Source organism: Carassius auratus, chromosome 21, assembly GCF_003368295.1.
Source record: "Carassius auratus strain Wakin chromosome 21, ASM336829v1, whole genome shotgun sequence".
NCBI lineage: Eukaryota > Metazoa > Chordata > Actinopteri > Cypriniformes > Cyprinidae > Carassius > Carassius auratus.
In genome coordinates, this window is record NC_039263.1 from 20,968,094 (window position 1) to 20,994,787 (window position 26,694).

General features: G+C 40.6%; 1 protein-coding gene across 5 annotated transcripts in view; it reads right to left on the reverse strand.

Annotated features, from left to right (window-relative positions):
- Positions 1 to 1,270: 1,270 nt before the first annotated feature.
- The window catches only part of LOC113038894 (death-inducer obliterator 1), a 28,906-nt gene continuing 3,482 nt past the window's right edge, over positions 1,271 to 26,694 (reverse strand). For 2 of the 5 annotated variants that reach the window (XM_026196680.1, XM_026196681.1), the window contains 14 exons: positions 22,780 to 23,395; positions 20,068 to 20,251; positions 18,168 to 18,374; positions 10,543 to 10,759; positions 9,410 to 9,782; positions 8,585 to 8,744; positions 8,427 to 8,495; positions 8,229 to 8,354; positions 7,564 to 7,702; positions 6,982 to 7,438; positions 6,739 to 6,880; positions 6,532 to 6,621; positions 6,227 to 6,422; positions 1,271 to 6,136 (listed from right to left, as the gene is read on the reverse strand). In XM_026196680.1, the coding sequence (XP_026052465.1) occupies positions 2,355 to 6,136; positions 6,227 to 6,422; positions 6,532 to 6,621; positions 6,739 to 6,880; positions 6,982 to 7,438; positions 7,564 to 7,702; positions 8,229 to 8,354; positions 8,427 to 8,495; positions 8,585 to 8,744; positions 9,410 to 9,782; positions 10,543 to 10,759; positions 18,168 to 18,374; positions 20,068 to 20,251; positions 22,780 to 23,045 (6,408 nt within the window). In that variant the 5' untranslated portion in view covers positions 23,046 to 23,395 and the 3' untranslated portion in view covers positions 1,271 to 2,354. Of the gene's footprint in view, positions 6,137 to 6,226; positions 6,423 to 6,531; positions 6,622 to 6,738; positions 6,881 to 6,981; positions 7,439 to 7,563; positions 7,703 to 8,228; positions 8,355 to 8,426; positions 8,496 to 8,584; positions 8,745 to 9,409; positions 9,783 to 10,542; positions 10,760 to 18,167; positions 18,375 to 20,067; positions 20,252 to 22,779; positions 23,447 to 26,694 lie in introns of all 5 variants that reach the window. The other 3 variants (XM_026196682.1, XM_026196683.1, XM_026196684.1) reach the window with 3 other exon arrangements.

Here is a 26,694-nt window from a genome sequence, read left to right on the forward strand (position 1 = left end):
CAGCAAAGTTTGTCTTGAAAATGTCCAACATGCAATTTGTATATTGAATTTTTTCCACTTAATTTTTATGATATCACGCCATGGGTGGCAAATATCACAAATTTACACTACAATTCAGTAAAAAAAACATCAGGGCATTTAAAGTTCAGTTTTTCCTTTTAGTATTTACAGAGAACAGCATTGCACCATTCGACGAAAAAAGCATAGGATAGTGCACAAGTGTGTGATGGGACTCACCTCATCTCTGATTTGGCCTCTGCCATAATTCTCTGTTCATGGGTATGAGGTCACAACAAATTCAACTGTTATATATATATATATATATATATATATATATATATATATATATATATATATATATATATATATAAATGATTAATTTTAATTAATTACAAATAAATTATATTAATAAAAGTTGAAATACTTTGAACAGATGGCATCAACAATAGCACATACCACCGATTAACATCGTTGGCATTTACAGTAGGTTTATAAAGGTACTGTATGTGATTTTGATTGACTGTACTAAAGCATTTCCTGTTAGTGTGTCCTCAATCTGGCCACCCACGTCAGCATCAAGTCAATGGAGGAGAGGGCGGGAGAAACAACTTTTTCAATAAAATCATTTTCTCTATGAAGAAACTAAAGGGAGTTGTTTTATTTTTGGAAACCAAGTGTTGGGTCACCTCTTAAACCTGTCCTGCAGTACCCCCTGCCAGGCACATTTTGCATGTCTCCCTCATCAGTCGCACCTGCTTCAGCTCATCACTGGAGACTACAAGACCTGACGTGGGTGTCAGATACAGGGACACAACGTGTGTGGGGGAATCCAACCACTGACCTAGCACATGTATTTGCAGACCACGGTTCAATGTGCTCAAAATCCAAGACGATGTCTAAAATCTAGCACACCAAAAACACTTCAACAGAGATCGAAAATTCATGCATTTAAAATGATAGATAGCTTTGTTGAGTCTTGGTGCTGGCAGGAAGTGTAGGTGGATACTCATGACTGAAGTGCCCTTGAGCAAGGCACTGAACCCCGTTGCTCCCCGGCGCTGGATCTATAGCTGCCCACTGCTCCGGGTGTGTGTTCACAGTGTGTGTACTTGGATGGGTTAAATGCAGAGCATCAACTCTGAGTATGGGTTACCACACTTGGCAAATGTCACCACTTTCACTTATTGTCAGCTTGCCATCAGAACTCATTCACAATTTCCATAAACATGCCCAGGGTCACAGACACGTCATACTCAGTCATGTAATGAGAGACACTCCAATGCTCCAGTTTTTATTTTGTCATCAACATAAAAAAAAAGTAAATAAAAGACTTGAAACAAATGTTTTTTGTGCATTCAATGAAAGTCGACTGTTCCTGTTGCTTGATTCCCAATTTTCTACAAAACATATAATTTTGTATTCTGCAGAAGAAAAAACTACTGAAACCACACAAGGGTAATCACACAACCAGAATTTTAATTTTGGTCGAAGGCACACAATTAGAGACAATCATGTGCACTGGTCAGGTTTTGTGGTTCAGATGTTTAATAAATGAAATCAGTGGACGTTCCAAAAGATTCGATCTTTTGAGGCTCTGAATTACTTACAAATATACATTTAGAAAATTACATAAAAATCTATGGACAAATGTACACTGCTATTTATAGCTCACTAGAACTTTTTGTCATTGCAAGAGAAAAATATCTGTCAGTAGTTGACATGACCATGTCCTGCTTCTACAATACAAACCAAAACATTTTCCAGTAATCCATTTGAATTGAGGTGGTGCGGAAGGATGAACAAACCTGCAGCCTTTCAAGAAGATTTAAACCGATTTAACAAAAACTGCTTGACTTTCCAGAACAGAGGATGAACACACAAATAGTGTACTGGTGTATAACAAGGTCTATTTATGCTTGAACTGGTAAATATTCAAACTTGCAAAGGGGTTGTCTTGTTCCTTTATTCAATCCATTCTAATTCTGAACATTCTGCAAACTGAACTGAAGTCTTTCTTTATTACAATTTTGCAGCACCTGACAGTTTAAATCTGGACTACTCCGCCAAACACTGCAAGACCTGCTCCTATCATTTCTACATAGTCTGCAGCCAAGTGCTCTAGCGTCTCCTCTATATTAAAAAAATAATATTTTAAACAAGTCTCCTCTTCAGTATTTTCCTTCTCTGTTGTGTCTTCAGATATGCCATTTCGTCCTCTTGAACACTTGGTTCCTACTGTCTACTTTCACACTCAACACTCTGTTCCTCCTGCAGACGTTTAAAACGGTTACGAATTCTTTGCTTCTCTTCATGAATACAGCATCCATTAACATCTTGTGTGACACGACCTTCTCTTATGTCAAATAGTCCCTGTGACATTCATTCTGAGTGTTCTGTCCGCGCCCCCGGGAGAGGTTCCTCCTAATGGGACCTCCGGGAGGAGTGGGGAGTAGTGGACCTGATAGTCGTAAAGGGCGTATATTAGTCTGTCTGAGCCTGCTCTCCAAATTTGCAGGTGGCCGCCCCAAATGCTTATGCTGTGGTTTTGTGAAATGAGGGGGGGTAGTAGTGGAAGGGTCGGGAAAATCAGATGAATGGGTTTCAGTATGATCATCAAAACGGTCACAGTTTTGAGGTGAAGGTCTTCTCCGTCTATGTAAACCAAGAGATGGTTCTCTTTGGCCCAAAAACTGTTGTGGTGAATCAAAGTTCGGTCCCCTTACTTGTGCATTATTTCTATGACCCCTGGCATAAAATGGGCCCACGATGCCTCTTCTTCGTCCTCTGAATTTTTGAAGCCCTCTTGGTTGACCCTCGATTTCAGTATACTGCTGTCCTTCAAACCGGCCATGCATTGCCCCATGTGCTGGGCCCTGAGAGTGTGTTGGAGCAGGTCTTGAAAAACCTGTGTGTATTGGGTCTTCTGCATCCTCTGCAAACGTTTGGGGGCAGTCGGGGGTTTGTGGTTCACACATATCTTGTGCATAACCACTCGGATTAGCGAGATGTGGCATCTGAGGTTTACTGGTTGGGGTTGTGCGTGGGTCTCTGGCGTCAACCTGTCTCTCCGATGGCCCTTCAGCATTAGGAATGTTCATTAGTTTAGCTGAATTCATTAGATGGGTTCTATCATGCATTACCTGACGTGAACCCCTGTGTCTACCCCTACCTCGCCTAAAAGAACACGGTCTTGGAGACGGGTCTTTTGATCCAATGGGTCCAGCAGGTCCCGGACTCTCAAACATCTCTTCTGCAAATGGTCCACTGGGTTGAAGATCTTTAGTCGGGCCTTCGTACCTCCCAAAACCTGAGGATTGGCCCCTAGGTCCAAAGTTAGTAGAACTACCAGAATTACCATCCCTAGGCGGATGAGCAAATTCAGGACTTCTCCGTTTCATTAAAGAAGGACGCCCTCTCGAAGGCTTCCACTTATCAAAGGTGGAAGGGTGAAAGTGCTCTCTAGGATTAGGAGGTCTGAAATTGCCCTTGTGCACAGGAGGAGGCCCTAATAGTGACTCTCTTTGCTGAAACTGGACTGATTCATCCTCATGAAAATTCTGCCCTTGTTTATAAGATGTGTATTTTTTGTGACATAATCCAGTGGTTTCAGGTTCTTCAAAGTCGCACTCATGTAACTGGTCAGGCCTGGGTGGCTGGCTTTGATGAACCTGATCTGCCGCTTTCCTTGGAAACCTTCTGGGCCTGTGGTTTGGAGGGTTTTGGTGAACAAAACTGGCTGTGGAGAATTCTTCCTGTTTGTGAGATGTATGAGGTGGATTGTTGTTGTCTGCATCAAGCATGAACTTTCCTCTTTTATTTTGAGGCAGTTCTCTGGATGAGAATTGATCTGTGTCAGTTTGTGATACATTTCTATATTGTGAATGGAAAGATCTTTGAGGGTAATCTCCTGAATGTAATTTGTCTGTCTCATTACGTGAATAATTTGGCCTTTGCATTGATGGCATGTTTCTCTTTTGGTCGATCTGGACAGGCTCAGAAAAAGTATCTGTTTGATTATGTGTTGGATTAGTATCATGGTGAAAAACGATCGTCTGAATTCCAGATGGCTGTAACGCTGGTGAGTCTCTGTCTAAAGGCAAGTCTGTAGCCCCATGGGCAAGACAGGGTGTAGGAAGTAGTGCGGAGTCAGTTTGGTTCTCCCTCTTCATTTCAGACAGGACTGAATGTGTCTGCTTGTTTTCATATGACTTATTTAACAGAGGTTGTGAACAACCCTCCCCAGGATTTTGGAACGTCTTAAGTCCCTGCTTCTGATCAGCCTCGTGTTTTGTATTTGGAGGAGCACCTTTCTGAACTTCTGCCAAGCACCTGTCTTTGCAATTAGCAGCCTCCCCCTCTACTCTAGCACTCTGTCCTGATGTGATTGTGGATTGAATGCTACTGTCTGGCACCTGGCCAGATTCGTGTTGTGCAGATTTGATGTTTTGCTCTGACAGGTCAGTCTTGCGGGACTGGTCACTGTCGTCCTGTGAAGATTTGTCTCTCCGGCTCGAGTGCGAGACGGGGGAATAATGAGACCTCCGGCGATAGCGTGGGGGTGAAGAGGAGTCTCTGTGATGGTGATAATGCCTCTTCCTTGATGTCGTCACTCCTTTTTTGTCCGAGTGACGTGTGCTGGAGAGATGCCCAGCAGAGTGTCTGCTTCTGTGGTGTTTGTCCGAGTCGTCCTTTGAGGATCTAACGGTCCGTGAAGCTCTTGAAGATGCCCGGTCTTGGTGGTATGACCTGTGTTCCTGCCACGACCTCCTCCTTGATGACCTGTATGTGCTCAGTGTGGACCTTCTACTGCCTTGATTTTTGTGTGCGTACTCTGACTGTGAGCATTTAGTGCTCTTTTGTTGTGCACTTTTAGTGTCTGGTGATCCTTCTTTGGGTTTCCCTTTATCTGTAACTAATTTCTCTTTCTTAGTGGTAAAAGATTTGTTCAGGACTACTTCCTCTGTGTTTAATATTTTCTCTACTCTTTCTTTATCTATAGCCTCACATTCAGCATCATCAGCTGGCATATCCTGGCTTGTTTTTCGACACATCCGTGGATCCCTACTCTGATGAATTATTGGACAGTAGGGTATGTTTTCTATGCTTTCCTCTTCATCCCCATCAAACCGTGTTGGTGACATGAGAGCTTTAGAAACAGAGAAATGGGCCATGGAAACACCGATGGCTTCCTTCTGTAGGCGCAGAGTTTCTGTCTGTTCTTCTAGCTGTCTTTTCTGTTCCTCTATCTGCCTGTTCAACTCTTCTAGGATCTTTTGCTGCTCAGTGAATGTTGTAACTGAGGTGTTTTCCTTGTAATGTGACATGTTATTTTCACATACGGTGGACTTGTGAGGTATAGCATTACTTGTGAGGTAACTTTGCATCTCCTCAAACATTGTCTCGTCCTCTGGATCATAAGCTATATCACTGCTAACTATAGAGGACTCCTCTGTGTGTTTAGCCTCTGATGCTTTCTGTGTATTATTTCTGACAGTAACACCACTACCAGCTGCACTGTACTCCTCCTCAGGGTCATAAGGTCTATCATCATCATCATCAGTCACTGCTGAAGGACCTTTAGGTTCCGAAACCTCAGCTGGACTGAAGGAACCCATGGCCTCATTAGAACATGCTGGATCATACTCCTCAGGATCGTAAGGCCTGTCATCACCTAATATCAATGCATCATCATCTTTGCAAGTCTGTTCTACACTAACACTATCTGTTAATGAGCTTATCTTACACTCTGTGACATCTGAGGGCTGTTTCTTTTGCCCAAATAATGTGTTAAGGATGGTCTGGAGTGGGGTGTTATTGGTGGAGTCTTTGGATGGGCCCGCATGAACGGATGGGCTGGGATTTGGCACGCTGGGGGCCCACAGAGAGCCGGCAGGGCATGATGGGTCTGGTAAAGATCCAGCAGGATTTGAGCTGAGGAGTATGCCAGCATCACAAGCTTTAATGCTATGCTGTCCAGGATCACATAGTGAGATGGGACTGCTGGTTCCCTTCCCATCCGAACACATCAAGGACCTAGGAGTCTTTTCGCCAACATCTTGAGGTACTGCCTCTGGACGCTTCGGCTTTTGACAGACTGCTAACCCCATTAGGAGATTAGGGTGATTCTGCTCAAGCCCTAGGAGAAGTCATAACATAAAACAGGTTAAAATCATGATAGTCTGTCTCTGATGTCAGAACCAGTCAGTGTAATCTGTGTGTGATGTACCTGGTCCATCAATGGGAAGAAGCACTGCAGGGATGGACTGTTTTTTACTCAGAGGAATGAGGTAAAGATCTTTGATGTGTTTACAAATATTAGAAACAACCCCGAATCTCCTACGACTGTTGAAATATGAAAACAGAGAGACATATGCAACCTCTTCCTCTTCAGATGACGGATGGAAGCGGATTAATGACAGCTCCTGCATTCAGAGAAACAGCGCAAATAGATTTTATCAAGGGCATTTGCCTTAATAATGTGTTTTTAATATATCTCAATTATTAATCATGAATTCAAAGTCACAGTTTAACCTTCGCCTCTGATGTCTTTATCAAATCAACATATTCCCACACAGTTTGAGGTAATATCCTTCCTCCAATGTGTATGGTGTCTGGTAAGTCCTGAACAGAGAAAATGCACATATTTAACACCCACTGACCACATTCATATACAGCAAATTTGTAGAAAATAATAAAAACTATTTTAGCTTTCAATTAGTTAAAGCTTAAAAGGCTAACCTCTTTTAAAAAGTCAGGAGAGCCAGAAATCAAGTATCCCTTTGTGACGAATTTGGCCACAGTGGGCATGTTAAGAAAGCCTTTCCATAAAATATTCTGTTGGGATAAAAACTGTTTTGTCCCTTTATCACATTCTGCCAGCCTTAAGAGAGAGAGAAACACCATTTGATTAATAAAATATGCACCATACAAGAATCATCAACTCATTGTATTAGACATGGTCTAAAACCGGTGTGCATGCACCTTGTGGTTGAGCCATATGCAGTATCCAGAGAAGCGGGCGAAGGTTTCATGAGGATTGATTTGGGCATAGGAGCAGACAGAGGTGCGGACACACGTGTTGGAAGTGTCTCTGTCAGAGGCTCTGGTGTGTTCTTCACAGGAGGCTGCTGCGGGACTGAGGCCGGCTCCGGGACCTCAGACGGTGGCGCAGCTTGTCGGTATTGTGCCGTACGGGGGTCTCTTCTCGAGATGGACACAGTGGGAACTGAAGGTATCAACACAGGAGAGAAGTCTGCTGAGGGTGTCTGTGAGTGTAGGTCCTCCCCGCTGGGAGAAGCAGGGGACTCGATTATATCAGAGTCCAGCGCTTCATCCATCACACGAACAACCCCTGAAGATTTCTCCTCCTCGGTCTCCTCTTTCACCATCGGCATCTTGGGTTTCTTGCTTTCGGGATCATCATCAGTGGATACTTGTCCTGCAGGGAACAAATTCATTTGTAACTAATTGTACTGTAAATAAATTACAATTGCATAATTTCATAATGATTTTTACAATTTCTTAAATTTGCAGGTAAACAAGCAGTGCATGTGAAGGTCATACCTGTACATATCCTGCAATTAAGGTCAAAGAGATGGCGCTTATGTTCTCCTGTCGTGTCTTTCAGCATGCAGCTGATCACATCTGGAGCACCTGAGCATATTTCCTTCGCCTGAGGCAGCTTCAGAGACCATTTCTCCTCCTGAGGGCAGACAAAACACTTGATCGCTCACAGAAGAACAGAAAAAAGCCCTAATATAAGGAGATGGTCTCACTATGTGTTCAGGTTCACTTTGTCCCAACAAAAATAGAAAATGATACATTTAGTCCTGGTTCATGTTATCATTTTTAACATTGAACCTACAGATACCGAACCGAACGCAAAAGGATGAAGTCGCAACCTGACTGGACTGCTTTTATATTTTGTGACTGAACATAAAGCAATGCTGTGTGATGGGCTAAATCTGCTTGTTGGAGGTACATGTAATGGTATTTAAAAATAAAAAAATAAATGTTGCACACAGAAATGGATATCTGCTGCAGGGAGACGGCACCAAACTGTGAAAGGCCATATAACAAGCTGATGTTTCTCGTCACAAGAAGGGAAAGCAGTGGTGGATGATCTGCAATGTCTCTGTTAACAGTGTCTAAATCCAGCTAGAGAGCAGCAGATGAATGAAGAAGGTTATGATTCCTTTAAACTAGTATGAAAGTAAGCATCAGCTCACTGAAGGAGTGCTTGTGCTCGGTGACATCACTTTCTCAGGAGTAGTAGCTGGTTCCTCCACATCCTCAGATAAAAGGCCCAACTCCTCCTTCACAGGGGTCTGAAGCAGTGGATCAGCAGCGGATTCCTGTCAAACACCAGTCAAGAACTGAAATGCTACACACTGGCTGTATCTGAACGTGTGCTCACAGTGCTTTACCTCCTGCTGACTCAACTGAATGAGCTTCGCTGAAGGCATGTGTCCTTTCAAAACCTGATGACACAGCTCCTGAGGACAAGAAAACATCAGAATAAATTCATTCACCACTTCACACATTATGAAACGTTTCAACAGAATAACTGTACACAGAAAATAACCTTGTTTTGGGGATCTTTCAGGGTGAGCACAAGATACTGGTATTTATTGTTATAGTCCTCATCTGTTGTGTAACACACATTGAACATCTCTTTCTCCATGTCCACAGCCATCTTTTCAATTTCACTCTCAGAAATCTTCAAATCATCAGTCTGACTGAACCTGGTGGAGAAAATTACAGCATAATAAATAAAGCGGTTGCTACAAATGGTTCAATATAAACTGAATATAGAAAGATTTGACCAATATGTGACATGGCCACCTTACTGATATTATAATATTGTCGTACTATGACACGCTAAGTTATGCCGAAGCATTCCAAAGACTGTGTTATTTCTATTTAATCTTAAAGATACATACATCTTTTTCTCTATTCCTCTATACCTCCCTAAATGTTGTATTACTAGCAATACCTCCTAAACCTGCTCGGATTACTTCACAAAAGTGCTGTCAAGATACAACCCAACCTGTGTGCTCAATTGTATTTGCTGCAGCTTTATAGCAGAATTCTTTGGCATGTCGGAAAACTTTTTTTGGCAACATGATCTATCCATGATGATTCGAGAGCGATTTATTGAAGACCTAATGAACGATCTGGGAGTTCTGGGAGGAAAAGGATCAATTTGGCAATGTATTTTGAATCAGAAGTGAATTGTGTTTTTAATAACCACTGTGTATGTTTCTATAGACTCCATGAGAAGAAACATGCCGATGACCACACATTGTATCCCTGTCTTCACACCGCTGGTGCTTGATCACTAATGAGGATTTCTAGCAGGATGTGTGTTTGAATCAAGACGACTATAGACGAGGAAGCTTTCTCTGACCTTCTGCAGAGAACTGTACTGAGCGAGCGGCGAATGTTTTGTCTCATCAGGAGAGGACTGGCTCGAGGGGCCGCAGCGGGCTCCAGCTCCCAGGGGCCGCAGGTAACCACTTCTGCAGCTTTGCTGGACTCGACGGGTGCCTTGGATTCACAGGGCTTTTTAGGGATAGATAAAGCGCTTCTGCCGAGAGCCCCTTTCAGAAGCTCCAGTCGCGGAGAGCCTGGCATGGTTTTCTTTGCTCTTCCTGGAGTGGACTTCTTCATTAGTGGAGCTGCAGGAACCTTTTCAGAAGAGGACACGTCTGGAGTCACATCTGAAGGGTTGATCTGTGGTGTGCTGCTACTGCACTCGACTTCAACTTTCTCTGTAACGGCTGAAAGAAACAGAGAAGGATATACAGATATAAAACACCACAAGAGTATAGAAAATCACTTATAACCTTTATTCAACATAACAGCCATTCTTGACCACATGAGAGGTTTCATGGGTGGGACTATGCCAACTGTGAAAGTGAAAGATTACAACTTATTAACACTTAACACACACACGTTTGGGAAGGTCAGTTTTTTTTATGTGCAAACCAGTTTACTCATGTATTAATGATATAAACATTTCATGAATGAAGGTCCATTTAATATACAGTACATTCTGGTATTTTCACTTGTTTGCACACAGTAATTATAACTAACTTATAAAACTGATATTTTAGAAAAGACACATAAATGTAAGTTTTTTGGCATTAATAAAGATTTTAATGAAAAGTAATTATGTTACATTCAAATTTGAGTTCACATGAATGGTACTGTTACTAATATTTGCTGAAGTCATATGATTATAGACCGCACGATAGTACCACGACATATTTTCATGTCTGATCAGGGCGATAACCCCCGGAAACATTGAGGGGGCTATTCCCCCAACAATTCCCCCTTTTCTCAAATATTGCCAATTCGAGAGAGAGAGAGAGAGAGATGGCAGTTTTGTGTATGCACATCTATGCATTTCTCTTTTTAGATTGAGTTGAAAAACAGATTGTATCCTCTAGTTGCTGGAAAATATAAATGCAGCGATTCAGTATTTAAGCTGTATTTAATAAAATGGATTTGGGAATGCAATCTATTTAGTGAGTTGACGTGAATGTAAATGTGCGTGTCCCTGTGTCTGTGAGGAGAGTATATGACACATACTGGGCTTGTGATCTGGAGCAGGAGAGGATCCCACAGGCTCAACAGCTGCAGCAGAGCACGGACACTCTTCATCCTTTTCTTGCTTGCTCACACATTCTTCCTGAGCCGGCGTCTTACTCATCTTCACCTTGAAAAGCTTTGCAAGAAATGATCGTTTCTCGCTCTGAAATGTAAAAAACAATAGAGTGAACTGAGTACACAGCTACAGTACCAAACTGAATTGATCTGAAATATGATGGGTATCCCTAGAGTCCACCAATGCTGTGTATTTTTTCCATTTAAATATCTGACATGTTTTGAAGTGATGCTCATCATCTGTTCTCTGGTTGATGACTGTCACACTTCACAGTTGATACAGATTTATAAAAGAAGGGCATGCCGAGGCATGTGGATCATCTTTGGTGTGTGGAGTAATCTGGTCAGATGAGTGTAGCTCCAGCAAACCGGTCGCAACTACAATGTTCACATACACACACGGGCATTCAATAGGGTCTGCAAATCTGTTATTCAAAGTCTGATTTAAAACCTTTAGTCTAAAACACACACACAAATACACATTTATACATATAAACCACTTTATTACAGCTGTTCAATTGCTTGGTAACACAGATTGCTAATCAGCCAATCACATGGCAGCAACTCAATGCATTTATGAATCTAGATGTGGTGAAGATGACTTGCTGAAGTTCAAACCGAGCATCAGAATGGGGAAGAAAGGGGATTTAAGGGACTCTGAACGTGAAATGGTTGTTGGTGCCAGACGGGCTGGATTCACGCTCAACCATCTCTAGGGTTTACAGAGAATGGTCCGAAAAGAGAAAACATCCAGTGAACGGCAACTGTGTGTATGAAAATGTCTTGTTTCTGTCAGAGGAGAGTGGGCAGACTGGTTAGAGATGATAGAAAGGCAACAGTAAAGTCAAATAACCACTCGTTACAACCCAGATATGGAGAATCCCATCTCTGAACACACGACCAGTCAAACCCTGAAACAGATGACTACAGCAGCAGAAGCTGGAGACCAAACGCACAAATACACATGTAAATTAGTGAAAGTGTTGATTAAACAAGACCTGCCGCCCATTGGAGATAGAAGCTCAGAATTAGAAGAGTGCGCAGGAAGGTTTATAAGAAGAGAGTAGGTCAGAAAGATGGGACAGAGCCATACCTTTAAGTGCCTTAAAGGTGAGCAGAAGAATGTTGTATTGCACACGAATAGATACAGGCTACCAGTGAAGATTAAATAAAATAGGAGTGATGTGAGCAGATTTTTAAGTGAATAATCTGGCAGCAGAATTTTGAATGTACTGCAGACGAATGATGGAGTGAGCTGGTAAACCAGAGAAAAGAGCGTTACAATAGTCTAGACGAGTGGTGATGAATGCACTAATGATTATCTTTTCTACTCCGAAAAAGACAAAGTTGTGCAATTTGACAAAGTTTGGAAAAAAGCATCTTTGGAGAGTTTGCTAATGTGGTCAACGAAGATTAGTGATGGGTCTAGAGTGACACACGTGTTTCTAACAGCAGCTGATGGAAAAATAGAAATAGCATTAAGGTTAAAGCAAGAAACATCAGTTTTATTTCTTTATTAGAGATGGGGACCAAAAAAACCGCGAGATGGTACCTTGTGTGTTTGAGCACAGTTCTTTTCAGACAAATGTGTAAGGCACATTTAAGTCCCATAAAGATAGGAAGCACAATCCTCGCTCTCTTCAGGATTTAACAGGGGTCGCTAGAGAAGTGGATCCATGCCAGCTGAAGAGGACACTGTAGATGTTTCAGGTAGTGTGGAAATGGACACAAAAGGACAAGATTTGTCCAAAAACAGCAAAAATTTGCATCCATTTTGCTAAAACTTAAAACTATTTTCATGTTCCTAGTAATGCTATTGATGAACTTATCACAGATTTGCAATACTTGAACTGTTCTTCATCAGGATCTGATCGAGGCAAGTTATTCTGGACACCTTCCAGAAACATGATCTTCATGATCGTCATAAAAGAGCTTATTAGTTCATCATCATCCAATCCTCTGTTGAAAGCTACTTCAAAAGATTGTCCTTTAGCCAGTGCTTTCAAGCTCATGAAATATTACAGGGATCATTGATAATTGAATCTGTTGAAATGATTCTTCAGTCTGAAAAGAATAGGTATTTCCAATACATACCCATCCTAAATCCATTACAACAGCTGCTTTATCAGAAACAAATATTTCATAAAGGGCAGCAAATCGTAAATGATGGGTCTTATATCCTTCATAGATGGTCAGCACTATAAAGATGAGTTTCTCTCAGGAACATCACACAACAAGCAGAAGATCTGTGCAGTTTATTGGATCTTCAGGAACTTACCACCAGCCTGTAGTTAATGTTTGTCCTCAATTCATCTCGCTCTTATATAAGTGATGATGTGAAGACTATGGCTTGAGCCTCTTGTGAACGATCTCATCACTTTAGAGCAACAGGTGTGTTTGTCAATCACGTTTATCAGAGGCACAGTACAGTGGTTGAGCACTGCTACACACACAGATATCCAGTCAGAGGTCAGAGGTCAGAGGTGGTGCTTTTCCTCTCAGATCTGAAGAGCAGCATGATGGACATGTAGCAGATGCATGTAAGAAAGGAGAAGCATGTTGTGGTGTAGAAATGCTTGTCCTTTATCTAAGAACCTCTCATACTTTTACTGCAGGTGTAGTGCCTGTTGAGTTGGCTGGATGATTCAAATATTTACAAAAGAAGAAATATTTCACCTTTGGACATTCCTGAATCAGCTTAAGTTGATCATTCAAGAGGGGAGATGAAACCACCCACCCTCTCGTGATCCCACGCACTTTTTCAAGGAAGAAAAAGACTATTGGAGGAAACGCACATGATAATTGGCGTTTGCTGTGGCTAATAGCATTACCATTCACACTCTTCACCGAGTGCTTACAGAGATCACGCTCACACACGGTAGCGCTTGATCGGGTGTCTCAGCGGATTCATCTAAGCACTGACTGATCCTCTGATCGGTGTCAGCCGTTGGTGAAGAGCATTAAGCAGTGATCACTGTAGCCAATCACAGTCATATTTGTAGAGCACATGAACACTATGGCCACAATAAGCTGAAGTGATTTTCTTGCAGAAAATGCTGGTTTCATCACATGTTTTTATTTCAGTACCGAAGCCTGTACTTTACCCTAACAAGCACAGAAGAGGTTTTTTTTTTGTTTTTTTTGGAGGAGCTGAATTGTTTAAATTGCTTCTGGTTTTTAAATTAGGGGACAGTTTTGATGTTACCTTTGTTGATGTCACCAACACTTGACATGGAGTTCTGCTGCTTTTTGAGGTGCGCTGCCTTGCTTGAGCAGACTGTTTTACTGTTTGTAAGAACTGAAGCTAAAACTTTTTGCAGTTGTTAACAAATAGAGGCCAGTTTTAATGTTACGGTACTTTTACTGTTGATTCTAAAGATCTGAAATATCAGAAACTGAGTTTAGCATTATTTTAGGGCATGCTGAATTTCAACAGACACTGCATGCCAATGATATTTTTCTAAGTAAGATTATTACAAATTCTCCAAGGCAGTTTAAAACACCTTGTGAAGAATGTTTACTGTCAAATTATTGATCTTGTAGTGTATTTGTTTCAAGGACCTGTGGAATTGAAGTTGTTTTTCAGTTTTTAGCGGTTGCATATTGCAAAACCTTACAAAGAAAAAAAAAATATGCTTGATTATTTAAGTTTTAAACTTGTAGAGCAAAATATTAAAAGTGAATAAAATCAAAAAAAAGGTGTTCACCTTACATATTGAAGGTTCATTATTGTAACATAATATTAAGTCAAATTAGCATATAACTAAAATGCAGTAGTGACATCTGATTGGGTTGTATGTTGTATGCACTGTATGTACAGAATTTATTTTCTTCATTCAACTATATTGTTACACTTAGAAACTACTCAACACACTTGCGTGGAACCACCTGACACTTTTTTTTTGCAACTCACATTACATAATCAAAAAAGTTTGGTTAATCACGTTATGTTCAAGATATCGTTAACCATTTCAAGTTCACATGAAAATTGTCAAATACAACATTTACACACACTTATTTTATTTTACGTATAGTTGTTCTGCAGCAAAGGAAGTAAAATTGCCCTTTCAAGTTGATGCTAACAATTCGTACAGATTTATTACTAACAAACCCTCTCATCTATCTTTAAAATGTGGTGTTGGAGCAAATAAAAAAAATTCTGATTGATTTGAATTAAGCAATTTAAGAAAGAAATTAAATTACCAACAATATCGGAAGAACAGTATCGCATAACAATTTTGTTAATTGAATTCGGGTATCAGATAAAACTCTTCTAACAGATTAGGACAGGATAGTATAGCTAAGGATAACAGACACACACAAATAAAATGAAAAAATAAATGAAGCCACAGAATAAACATGCTTTTATCATTTCAGTCATACTGTATAGTGTTTGTCTCTCACACATTTAGCATTTTAGTCTTATAATCTCATAAATGTCCTGAGAACAAAGATTCACCTAAAGTGGGAAATAAAGGTATTTTTAACATGAGAACTGTACAGACACAAATAACTGTTTATTACTCAAAACCTGTGCCAATACCACAGCCTGCATCTCTTAGATTGGGCTCCTCAAAGCATCCTATATATGTGGTCATGTCAGGCAAACACAGACTGTTGTTCTTCATTAGTAACATGCCACTATATAGATGTTGGGTTTTATCCTTAGCTCCTTGCTTCTTATGTAGAGAACAGGTTCAGTATGCTGCACTCTTTCGTGTTATATACCTTTAGTGTCCATTCATGTTTATTTCGTTTTACAGTAGTACATAGGGATGCACCAATCATGATTTTTCATGGCCGCTTCAGATACTGATTTTTCTTTCTTTAAGCAACAAACAAGAAAGAAGGAAAGTATGCATACACAAGATATTTATTTGGTATTTATTTGGCCAAACTGGCTTTTGACTACTGAAAACAATAACCATCTGAAATTAACAGCAGTAACTGTACAGTAAGCAGCCTACATTCAATACAAACATAGCTTTTGTTTCTGAATTGGGTTGAAACTACAGAGAACCTGCCTTAAATTAAAGATTAGCTGTAACCATGTGAAATTAAAGACAATAACTGCATAGCTCTACAATCCACACAACACAATCAACACACTTTCAATAAGAGGTTTCTTGATCAGCTTTCAGTATTTTAGTTTTTAAATTTGGTTTTAAATAAAAAAAAAGGTCTTTACCAGTGAAACTAAAAAGTATGCTTTATAAATAAATTATTCCAAAATGTTAAAATCAAATAACGTTGGTGCGAGTGAATGAAATGAATGAAACACTTTTCTCAGTGTGCTACAGCAGGTGATTTTTAATCAAATTAATTCGATGTAATTTTAAGGTAAAATAAAAATAATAGTCCTATACAGAACTCACGTTTACTTCTGGCTTCTCAAACGTGTTTGAAAGTAAAAAAAAAAAAGAAAGAAAGAAGGATTTCAGTTTTGTCAGTTTAGTCTGTTTGGTTTCTCATCCAACACGTGAGAAGTTGAGCTGAACATCCTTCACCGTCTCCTCTTGTGCAGGGACAGGTACAGTAAGCTCATGCAGGGAAAGGCTCTTATGTGTGCGTCAGTACACCAAAGCTGTTCTCTTCCTGCGATCTGTGCCTCAGACGTGTAGCTCTGCACTTCCAGTGTTGAACGGCTGCCGTGTCCTGCGCACAGCTTTCCAAATACTTCCACACAACTGACATGATCACCAATGATTACCATGTAGTCTGTGCACGCTAGTGATGCGCGGGTCGGGGTTTTTCAGCCTGCGGGTCCCGCTTATATGAAATTATTTGGCCCGCCCCGCAAATAAAGTACAATTTCTGGACCCGCCCCATGCATCGGGGAAATCACGGAAGCTACGTTGCTACTTAGACCTTCGTATCGCAAACTTATCAATATAGACTATAGGTAATTGCCCTATGATGGTTCGTTCGTGAACCAATCTTTTAGGTGAACGAATCGTTCTCGTTTACGTAATCCTCTGACCATGGACCGTAAACAGGAGAACTTACAGTTTAAGTTGAGACTTAACTAACTTAACTAAAGTGTCAATTTTCCTTTCGTTTTCTCTAAGAATTAATGAAATTACAGAATTTTAAGAAAAATGCAAACAGTTGGGTGTTTTTTTTTTACTGTGTACTCAAACAGGTTTTTGAGTTTGGATATTTTCTTTAGAAAGTTGTGTCTAGGTGTTTTACACTTCCAAATAAAATGTTGTTTACATATACCATTCCCCAAGCAAGTTAAAGCCATTACAATATTGTTATCGACGCTTTTAAGAGAAAAACAGGCCTATTTCGTTTACTAACAGTAGAGATGTGTCCAAAAACATTTTAATTAGTAAAGAAAACGGAAAGTGTTATATAACAAAACCAAACAAAAAAGTTTTTTTTCTTCTTCTGAGAAATGTATTTTCAATCCGAGTATGAACAATAAACACAAACCATGCAGAACAAATTGTCTTCAACAATACAGTGCAAAAATACGAAAATACAGTTCACAAACTACACACTAAATGAGCAAGAAATATTCAGAGTGCAACAGAAAAAAAAAATCTTTATGACCTATATAATTATAGATTTACATAATATATCTAATATAAATGATCGCTGGCTGTAATCTGCGTCAGAATAGATTTTACCGGGACACTGCCCATCGACCCAAGACCACATCTCAGTGCTTTATCAGATATGTACCGCTGTTTCATCCTTAGTTTTGATTTATGTCAAAGTACATAGTGGCGTGTGTGTTTTTGTGCTTTTTCATAGTTTTCTCATGCAAATGTGTTACTGTGTGTTTGTTTTCATGCACTCGTGACAGACTTCACTTTCACTGTGTTTGTTCGTATTTCCCCTTGGAATTATAAGGTTCTATCTGACATTTTTGTCACAATTGAGTTATTCACATATTCTTATTCTGTGACAACGTATTTACATTATGTGATGGTTTTTTTGAAGTTGTGTACAATTTTGGGACTTTATTGAAAAAACAAAAAGGTTCGATCTACAAAGTCGAACTCTAACTTGGCTCTATAAGGTTCTATCTGCGTGAGCCAATCAGCACTTCGAATGCACAGAAGAGGACCAATCAGGATCAGCTTTATATGTCGTGTCACCGGCTTTACATCGCAGTGTGAGGATTATGGCACGCAACAAAGTTTTTAAGAAACCTTAAGACCGACAATTTTATTGACGATCTCGTCAAGGACCGCAGCCCGAATTCCAGGCAAGTTCACCCTTTTTTTTCATTGTCTTGCTGAGAAGATTGTTTTCATAGTTAGACTTCACACTAGCCAGCAACGCTAGCTTTATAGTTCCTGATATTAAGAGGCAAGCACTAAGATAAAAATAAAAAAATACAGAAAAAACTAACGAACCTATCCAACTCAAAATAGCGTGTTTACAGTAAGTTATGATCGTTATGTGAACATGTGAAAGATCGTTAAAGCAGTTAAGTAACTCAGTATTAAAACGATTTAAGAATGGACTAAAACAAGATTTACCTTGAGAGGCAGGTCAGCTGGTGGGGCAGCAGGCTTAGTCTCAAGTTTGGGTTCAGAGAGAGACTTCATTGCCACCGCTGCGTGCCGCACAATACACTGATGACCACAGTACACTGACTCGGGCAGAGAGTCATTACTGCAGCCTGGACCAATGCATTTGGGTAAAGCCTCCTTCATCTCATCCTCCACCGGCTGCTTAACCTCCACCTGAGACCCAAGACACAGATCAGATCAAGTAAGAGCAAGAACGTTTGTGCGCAACCAAGTTTGGTGACAGTTACATACAGCTGAGTTCAGACCGCATGATTTACAAAGTGATGGGTCACTGTTCTTTCACACTGCACGACTATCTTGAACTGCATTCAGTCGCTGCTGTATTCACACTGCACGATGCATCGGTGACAGAAGGTGTCACACTGCATGACTTTACAATAGGAAGAATCACAGACAACTGTGTTTCACAACCACACACACGCGAGATGTGACAAGGGTCAATGCGATATCACGCGTGCAAGAGTTCTCACGTGAGACGTGGATTATTAGTAAAAATGGTAGCCCGAAAGAAGGATTGCCTGTGCATTTGCAGCGAAAACAAGAAGAATATGGAGGGGGGAATGTTTGGGGAGAGGAGAGGATATTGTGGGCTATGACTCCTCCCAGAGCTCCCCGCTGCTCTGTGTCTTGCGCTCTCATTGGCTGTCGGTCATCGCTCATGTGGTTTTCTGAACACTTTTCACACAGCGTGATTTTGAATCGCTGACAGGTCCAGATTCTCCCAGATCGTGTCTTTGCTCATTCACACTGCGTGATGGTCACTCGCGAGAACAACCGATTTGTCTTATGGTCCTATTTTAGTCCAAATATAAATAAATCCACACAGCTTTCGGTTCGCAGGATTTTAAGTTATTAACTTGGAAGTAATGGAGACATTGATGAATCAGACAGTTAAGAGTGGGGTGTGCTTGATATTAAAAGGAGTTTCTAAAAAAATCAAAAAGCCACAAAAGGAAACCAAACAAAAAAACACCCATAGCCCATGAACTGCTCTAAAACTAGACAAGATGCAGTCTAGATAATGTCTATTGTTTTTTCTCCACTGTAAAGAGTCCCGCCTGTATGCTTTTTCATCGGTGAGAAAACAGAAGATCATTTTATTTGTCCACACAAATGAAAAACGCCTGCTTGACAATATTACACAATATCATCATACTCATGTAATCATTCTCTTTTTGGACCAACTCCAGAATAACGGATTTTGGTTCCCAAAATAAAAATGGTAATCTGGGTCACTAATACAGCGAGTAAAATCATTAGCAGACCGGGGAGCCAGTCGGGTGAGGTTTCTACCTCAGGATGTGTTGGGAAACTGGAGAGTATATTAAAGTATATTATATTTTACTGCCATCTGGGAGGTGATTTTTAGTGCCCAGAGCAAAGACAAAGATAAATATTTATAAAAGATGTACCTTCTGCGATCGGATTTATAAATCAAAAAGCTATGTGATTCAGTATAATGGTATTTGTGTGTCTGTAAGTGTGTTTTGGTCTTTTGCTGGTGTGGTCAAAGACAAATTTCAACCATCGTTGACAATAACGATGTCTAGTATTGTATTGAAATGTCTTCATTATAATTTCAAGAGATCTACAGTTGGGAATGGAAAGACAAGAGTAGTGATGCGACTGGATTAAACGTCAAAAGGAAATGATGTCACTGAATAAACATGAGCATTGCACATCGCAGTCAAACCGCGGTACGGATGTCTTTATTAAGGTTTGGGTGAATCAGCCGAGAGTTCAGGGTTTAGCAGGTGGTAAGTTAAGCATGCTTTCTGGGACACACACTGTTCATAGTCTATCACACCTACTAACTCAGAAGCAGATAATCAGGATAAAAGATTACCATATGAGTGGAGTCGATTTCACTTTTTTGGCTAAGCCCGTTGGTTCTCATGGCGTCCTGGTCATTAGAGCATGAGGGACAAACATATCCTCCGTTTCTCTGCAGGAGATGAGCACAAGTCTCTGCGACACCAGCACAGTCGACATGACGCCATGTTCGGCAGGAGTCACAGCAGATCATCGACCTAAGAGATGGAGCCGTTAGCTTGGGAGGGGCTAAAACACATGTGCATCATTTCAATCGATTCATAAAGCAGCTTGAAGAACAAAGATAACAGATCATACATCATATAAAGCTCACAGCTCACTCCAAAATCACACACGGTGCAGAGTGAGAACCTGACTCTACAGCATCACCAGTAAGAGCACAGACACCTCTTGCAATAGCTCTGAAGAGAGTATGGATCATCTTACATAAACTTCACTCTAAAATCCCAAAAGTAAGATGGTTGATACTGATGGGGTAAACACACCTATTAGCTCATCAAAATCTACTGAGACATTTTTAGTACAAAACGTTATATTCAAATAAAATCTGAATCTCTCACACAAAAAGATCACATTTTATTTTCCAAGATAAAACAAACTGTAATGCATGTTCAGCAGGACGAGACTCAGTAAAGCTGCTCTGCTCGTGCACATCCCATCAGCGGATCTCTTTCAGCAGCTCAGTCTATCTACGGTTGGGGTTAGAGATGCATCGACCCGAGACTCGGCATCGTCTCGGCTCCGATCCTGCATCTTCTGTGGATTGTGTAGCGGTCAGACGAGAACAATCCTAATCTGGTACTGTGTGTGTACTAGCGTGTTATTGTTGAGCCCCACGAAAGACACAAAAACATTATAAAGCACCAACACGTTTTTAGACGAGAGTATATTTCTAGTGCTCAGAAGCTGCTTCATAGTTCAGTGTGAGTTACAGATCAATGTTTAATTCGTTAGATTCAAGTTCTCTCTGCGGCTCTGTCTGTCATCCTCCATTCAGTGTTCAAACTGTGTTTGGTTACTACTCAAAACCATGAAACTCTCTTCAAGAGCGCACAGTAACTGAGGTGTATAACCGTTCAAAGAAAAGGCTCATAAACTAACGCACAGATTTAATACACTACATATCAATATCTCCTCCCTTTGTACTAGTGATGTCCGGTTCACAAACGAATCGTTTGATTTAACCACTTCAATCAGTTTAACCAAATCAGACTGATTCGTTTAAAACGCCTAGCTTGTCAGTTACTAAAAGGAGTCATAATAAAATCAAGCATGCGCACACACAGTTAAGCTGAGCGTGCTTTGTAAGTCACTTTGGATAAAAGCGTCTACCAAATTATAAAATGTAAATGTAAAGCGTTGCTACCTTGACAGTGCAGCCGGTTTATTACCAGAATAAAATACAGTCAGTCAAACATTATAACAAGATAAACGCGGTGTTATCACCGCACTGCCGTGATATGTAAAACATTTAGTTGGACGTGGATATTGCAACGTGAGTGAAGTACATAATCTGTCATTCAAATCCAATCACAAATAAGGAAGCATCTGATTTAGTGTCCAGAGACCCAGATTTGTTTAGCCTAAACGAATACGTTTTGGTCTGTCGTTAATATTGCTATAGCTTCTTATATGTTTAACTCTTGTTCTTTTCTAAACACTGTTAACTGAAATGATTTGTTGTGGAGGGAGGGGAATAGCCTGGCTATGTTTACAGTGTTTATTTTACTGTTTGTAAACATTAGGTCTACTTCTGAATTAAATAATCTTTTTTCTCTAAAAACTATTTGTTTTATATACACGTAGCATATTTTAACCATGCAGCAGACGTTTTTAAATATTTTGATAATTTACTGAAAATAAATAAATGACTTTTTAAACCGTTTAACTGATTATTAATCGGTCAGAATGAGCCGAGACCGTTCGTTTCACTCAGAAACCGTGACTGTGAAGCTTGAACAAGCTGTTGTCGTCGTTAAATCTTGAAATGTTGAAATTGGTTAGCGTATCTATCTGTGCATGATGGTGTCCAATGCCCCGGCGAGAGGAGCTTCTCAGAGTTGGGAATAATCAAAGGTCCTCAGTTGGGCAGGAAAGGCTAAGAGTTTGTGAGCATGAGCTGCTGCGCATCCTTGACTTCAGTGACACGATCGAAGAACTCGCGCTTGCTAAAGCTCAAAAACAGCAATACAAGTAAGCAGCACTAGCGCAGTAGACAGAGTAACAATATGCATTTTTCAGACAATTGCTATTGAATGTTGATGTTACATAGCTTGATATTAATATTGAGTTTTTATGATATTTCATTATTATTATTCATGTTCAGTAATAACTGGCTGTTTGCGTCTCTTCTTGTGCATGTACGTAGATATCGAATGCACATGGACCAATGCATAGAAAAACAATAGTCCCTTTGCAACATCAGGCCCAATTTGGTCTTATCCGGCCATGCGCTGATCGATTTAATTACAAGAGGTATATAGCCATTTATAATCGGAGTTCAAAACCGGAAGTGTGCTTATGTAGGGTATGTTTATCTACTTGTACTGGACTGTTGTTAAATATACTCTCAGAGAAACACTGTTTAGATGAAGCTGCCTCTCATCCGGGGAACTATAACCTGCTGCACTACATTCATGTTTCACGAATCACACCACAGACTAAATGAGCTCCTTCTTGAGTAACAGTGACTGATCATTGCAAAATAACATCCCATAATGCTCACCTGTTACTGTGTCCTTGCTGACATGTGCAGCAGACAGCGTGTGGATTGTTCCTCTCAGTGTCTTCCTCACTGTTTTCAGATAACTCCTGCAGTTCTTCCAGTGCTCTTCCCCCTGCAGTGGTGTCCTGAGCTCCAGAAGTGGCTGTGGAGGAGCACACCTCTCCTCCTCCTGATGGGTCTTCTGACTGCAGCAGTAACCCCAGCCCTGCGTCCAGATCTGCTGGGCCTTGGGCAGCAGCATCAGCCTCATGCTTGAGTTCCTGCATCTTTCGAGCCACAGCCCTCTTCCGAATCTCTTGGAGGTTGAGATCATCGCTGTCTTCGGCTCGATCTGACGGGACTCCTTCACTGATGAACTCCTCACACGGCACAGTTTCCCCAGCTTCATTCTCACTGCTTGAGCGATCGGCTGCAGGAGTGAGTGCAGGCAGGCGTCCTCGCCCCCCCGACCCCGCCCTCGTCCCCGTCCCCGGGGCGGCCGTCCCCTGCGGCGCTGGACCGGAGGGCTGCTGTCCACCGAGCCCACGGCTTGCATGAACTCCCGCCTGGCGATGGTGGTCCGGCGGAAGCCCCAGGACTTGTTGACCGTCGCAGCGCTGGAGCCTTCCTCATCCATCTGAGATGAAGTACAACATTATCCTCACTGTTAGCTTCCACTGCACAGGACCTATTCAACAACAACTAGACCAGATCAACAGCTGTGGAATTAAATTACAAACTGAACCACTTATTGTCAAAATTATGCTTCTGTTCCAGACTCTAAACAAAAGCCAAGTTAAGCAACACACTGGTGCTTCTCCCACTGCATGCTACGGCACGGTACAGGTCCCTTTTTGGAGGGGTTTCCACTGGGTACAGTACCTGCTACTGTTTTGTAGTACCACTTGGGTTGAGTGTTAGCATGATGTGTGAACTCTTCTGATCACAGATGCACGGAGAGAGTCGTCACTGAACTGACACAAACACAACAGGACCTGGATTTACATCAGCACAGACAGCGAAGGACCGAACACAACGGTTTTGAAGTATCTTGTCTGTTGCGGAAGTACAGACGTTCCTCTCGTTGATAGCAGAGGAGCGGATCCAGCGAGAGCTTGATGGGGCGATGCGGAATGAAAAGTGTTTTTTAGGACTCGTGGCAGAAGCGGTGAAACTATAATCCCACCCACTCTAAACCCCGGTGGACACACACCAGGCCGAGCTGTACCATGCAGTGGATAAGGGTCATATGGGTGCTTCTGGACCTGCAGATTGCTTGCTTTCACAAGGCAACATTTAACCCATACCAAAGTGTGTTTAGGCAAGTCTCATGCAAGTAAATCTGTAAATTGTGAAATTATGTGTATTTAAATTTTTCTGGTTATCAAATGAAGGCAATAAAACATTCCTTTAATTTATCTTTTATTGAAAATTAAGCAAACTTTATTATTTGGTAAACAAAGGGGATTTACTATTAAAAATAAAACATGGAAGAAATGTGTTTTTAATAGTAGTAGTAGTAGTAGGCTATGTACATTCTGCTGAACAATAGTGATAGATTTCTGCAAACACTTATTTTGAGGGGTTTACCGTTACAGTTCTGTGTATGTGATACTACAGTCTATGATGTGATATGAGCTAGTTTTACTCAAATCAAAATTCATTAACACAGACACGCAGAACATGCAGGATTCATATTTAAATAGAGTTTTTCGGCTTAATATTTACGTGCACGTGCGCACACACACACACACACACACATTACTCGCACAAAGATCTGAGATCGCATTAACAGTAATATTTTGAAAATGGTCTTAATAAATGGTGGTTGAAATCACAATTAGGCCTGTCACGATAACAATTTTGCTGGACGATAAATTGTACTGAACACAGAGCGCCCTCTCACGGCTGGAGACGGTAATGTTTTCTCTTGGATCTTGGGTCTAAATAAATGCGACTTATAGTCCAGTGCGACTTTTTTTTTTTTTTTTTCTCATTACGTATTTTTGGACTAATGCGACTTATACTCAGGGGTGACTAATAATAATCCGAAAAATACGGTAATTTTGTATGTTATATTGTTTATATTCCAGTTAGGGATGCTCATATTAACCGTTTAACCTTTAACCGGAAGTAAACATTTTGACCGATGAAGGAGCTCGATGAAGGGGCCTTTTTCCAGGCCCATCCGCACCACATCAAGAACATCTTAGCTTTTCAGAATGACGCAAGCGCACCAGGTCATGTGAAACGAACCAACGCAATCAGCTTCCTTCAGGGTGAAACTCCATGTTGTTTTTGAAAAATGGGGTGCACCCAAACACTGCAGTTTTTTTATTTCTTCTGAAATAAATCCTGTAGCCGAGTTACAGCAAGGGTTTTTCAGTGGTGAATCCATTACTGAAATTTTCTTGTAACCCAAAGGCTGTATAAAAGCAGGTTGTAACAGAGATCGCAGCTGATGGATCCTTAGCAACGACAGACGCCTCAGGAACGCAAATGCCCGAGCGCTTTAGAAATAACTGAGCAAGCCAAATGAAGAGCGCGAAAAGTAGGCCCATTTTGACAGAAAGGGCAACGAAGTTACTTGCAAAATATTCTACACGGTATTAAAATAAAGCAGTAGTGCAAGTACAATGCAATATAAGACGCAAACTTCCACAAGCAAATGAAAGGCGCTATCAGAGACATTATCTCTTTTTCCCCGGGACATCTGTGCCATCAGAGAGGGTGTTTTCTACCGCGGGCTCTCCACAGGCTGCGCTCCAGACTAACCTATATCATGCTACATTTTTTTTATAAGTATTGAAAAAAGAATTATCGCAGCAGAAAAAATTATCGATCAAATATTTTTTATTGTGCGATTATTAGGGATGCACCGGTTGACCGGCCATAAATCGGAACCGGCCGGTTTTTGGTCTTCTTTAGGCCAATTTTTCCGGAAGTTTGCTCGCGTTCAAAGACTACATTGTAATCGTTCGCCATTTCATTTGTCTGGAAGAGTATTTGGAAATCTGTGCGCAGGACACGGGCAGCCGATCAGCACTGGAAATGCAGAGCTTCATGTCTGAGGCACAGAGAGCAGGAAGCGATCAGCCGTTGGTGTACTGACGCACACATAAGAGCCTTTCCTGTGCGCACTGACGCTGCGCGAGCTTACTGTTACCGGTCCCCACCCTGAACACGAGTAGACCGTGAAGAGATAGATCAACTTCTCACGTGTTGGATGAGAAACGAAACGGACTAAACTGTGACAAAACTTAATTTTTATTTTTTGTAAAGTGTAACTTGAAAAGCCAGAAGTAAACGACAGTTGATTATTTTTATTTTACCTTAAAATTACATAGACTTAATTTGATTTAAAAATCACCTGCTGTAGCACACCGAGAAAAAGTGTTTCATTCATCCAATTAAAAAAAAATTAGGGTAATTATTCACATCTATATTTTTTCACTTGAGAGAATACTTATTCTTCATTGGCTCAAGTGAAAAAAATATAGATGTGAATCATTACCCTAATTTTTTTTATTTTTATTGGATGAATGAAAACATTTTGCATCTTTGTTTTATTCGCACCAACATTATTTGATTTTAACATTTTGGAATAATCTATTTATATAGCATACTTTTATTTAGTCTGTAAATAAAGACAGTGGTAAAGACCTTTTTTATTTAAAACCAAATTTAAAAACTAAAATACTGAAAGCTGATCAAGAAACCTCTTATTGAAAGTGTGTTGGTTGTGTTGTGTGGATTGTAGAGCTATGCAGTTATTGTCTTTAATTTCACATGGTTAAAGCTAATCTTTAATTTAAGGCCAGTTCTCTGTAGTTTCAACCCAATTCAGAAACAAAAGCTAAAAGCTGATGTCTGTAATGTAGCTGTTAATTTCAGATGGTTGCAGTTATTGTTTTCAATAGCCAAAAGCAAGTGTGG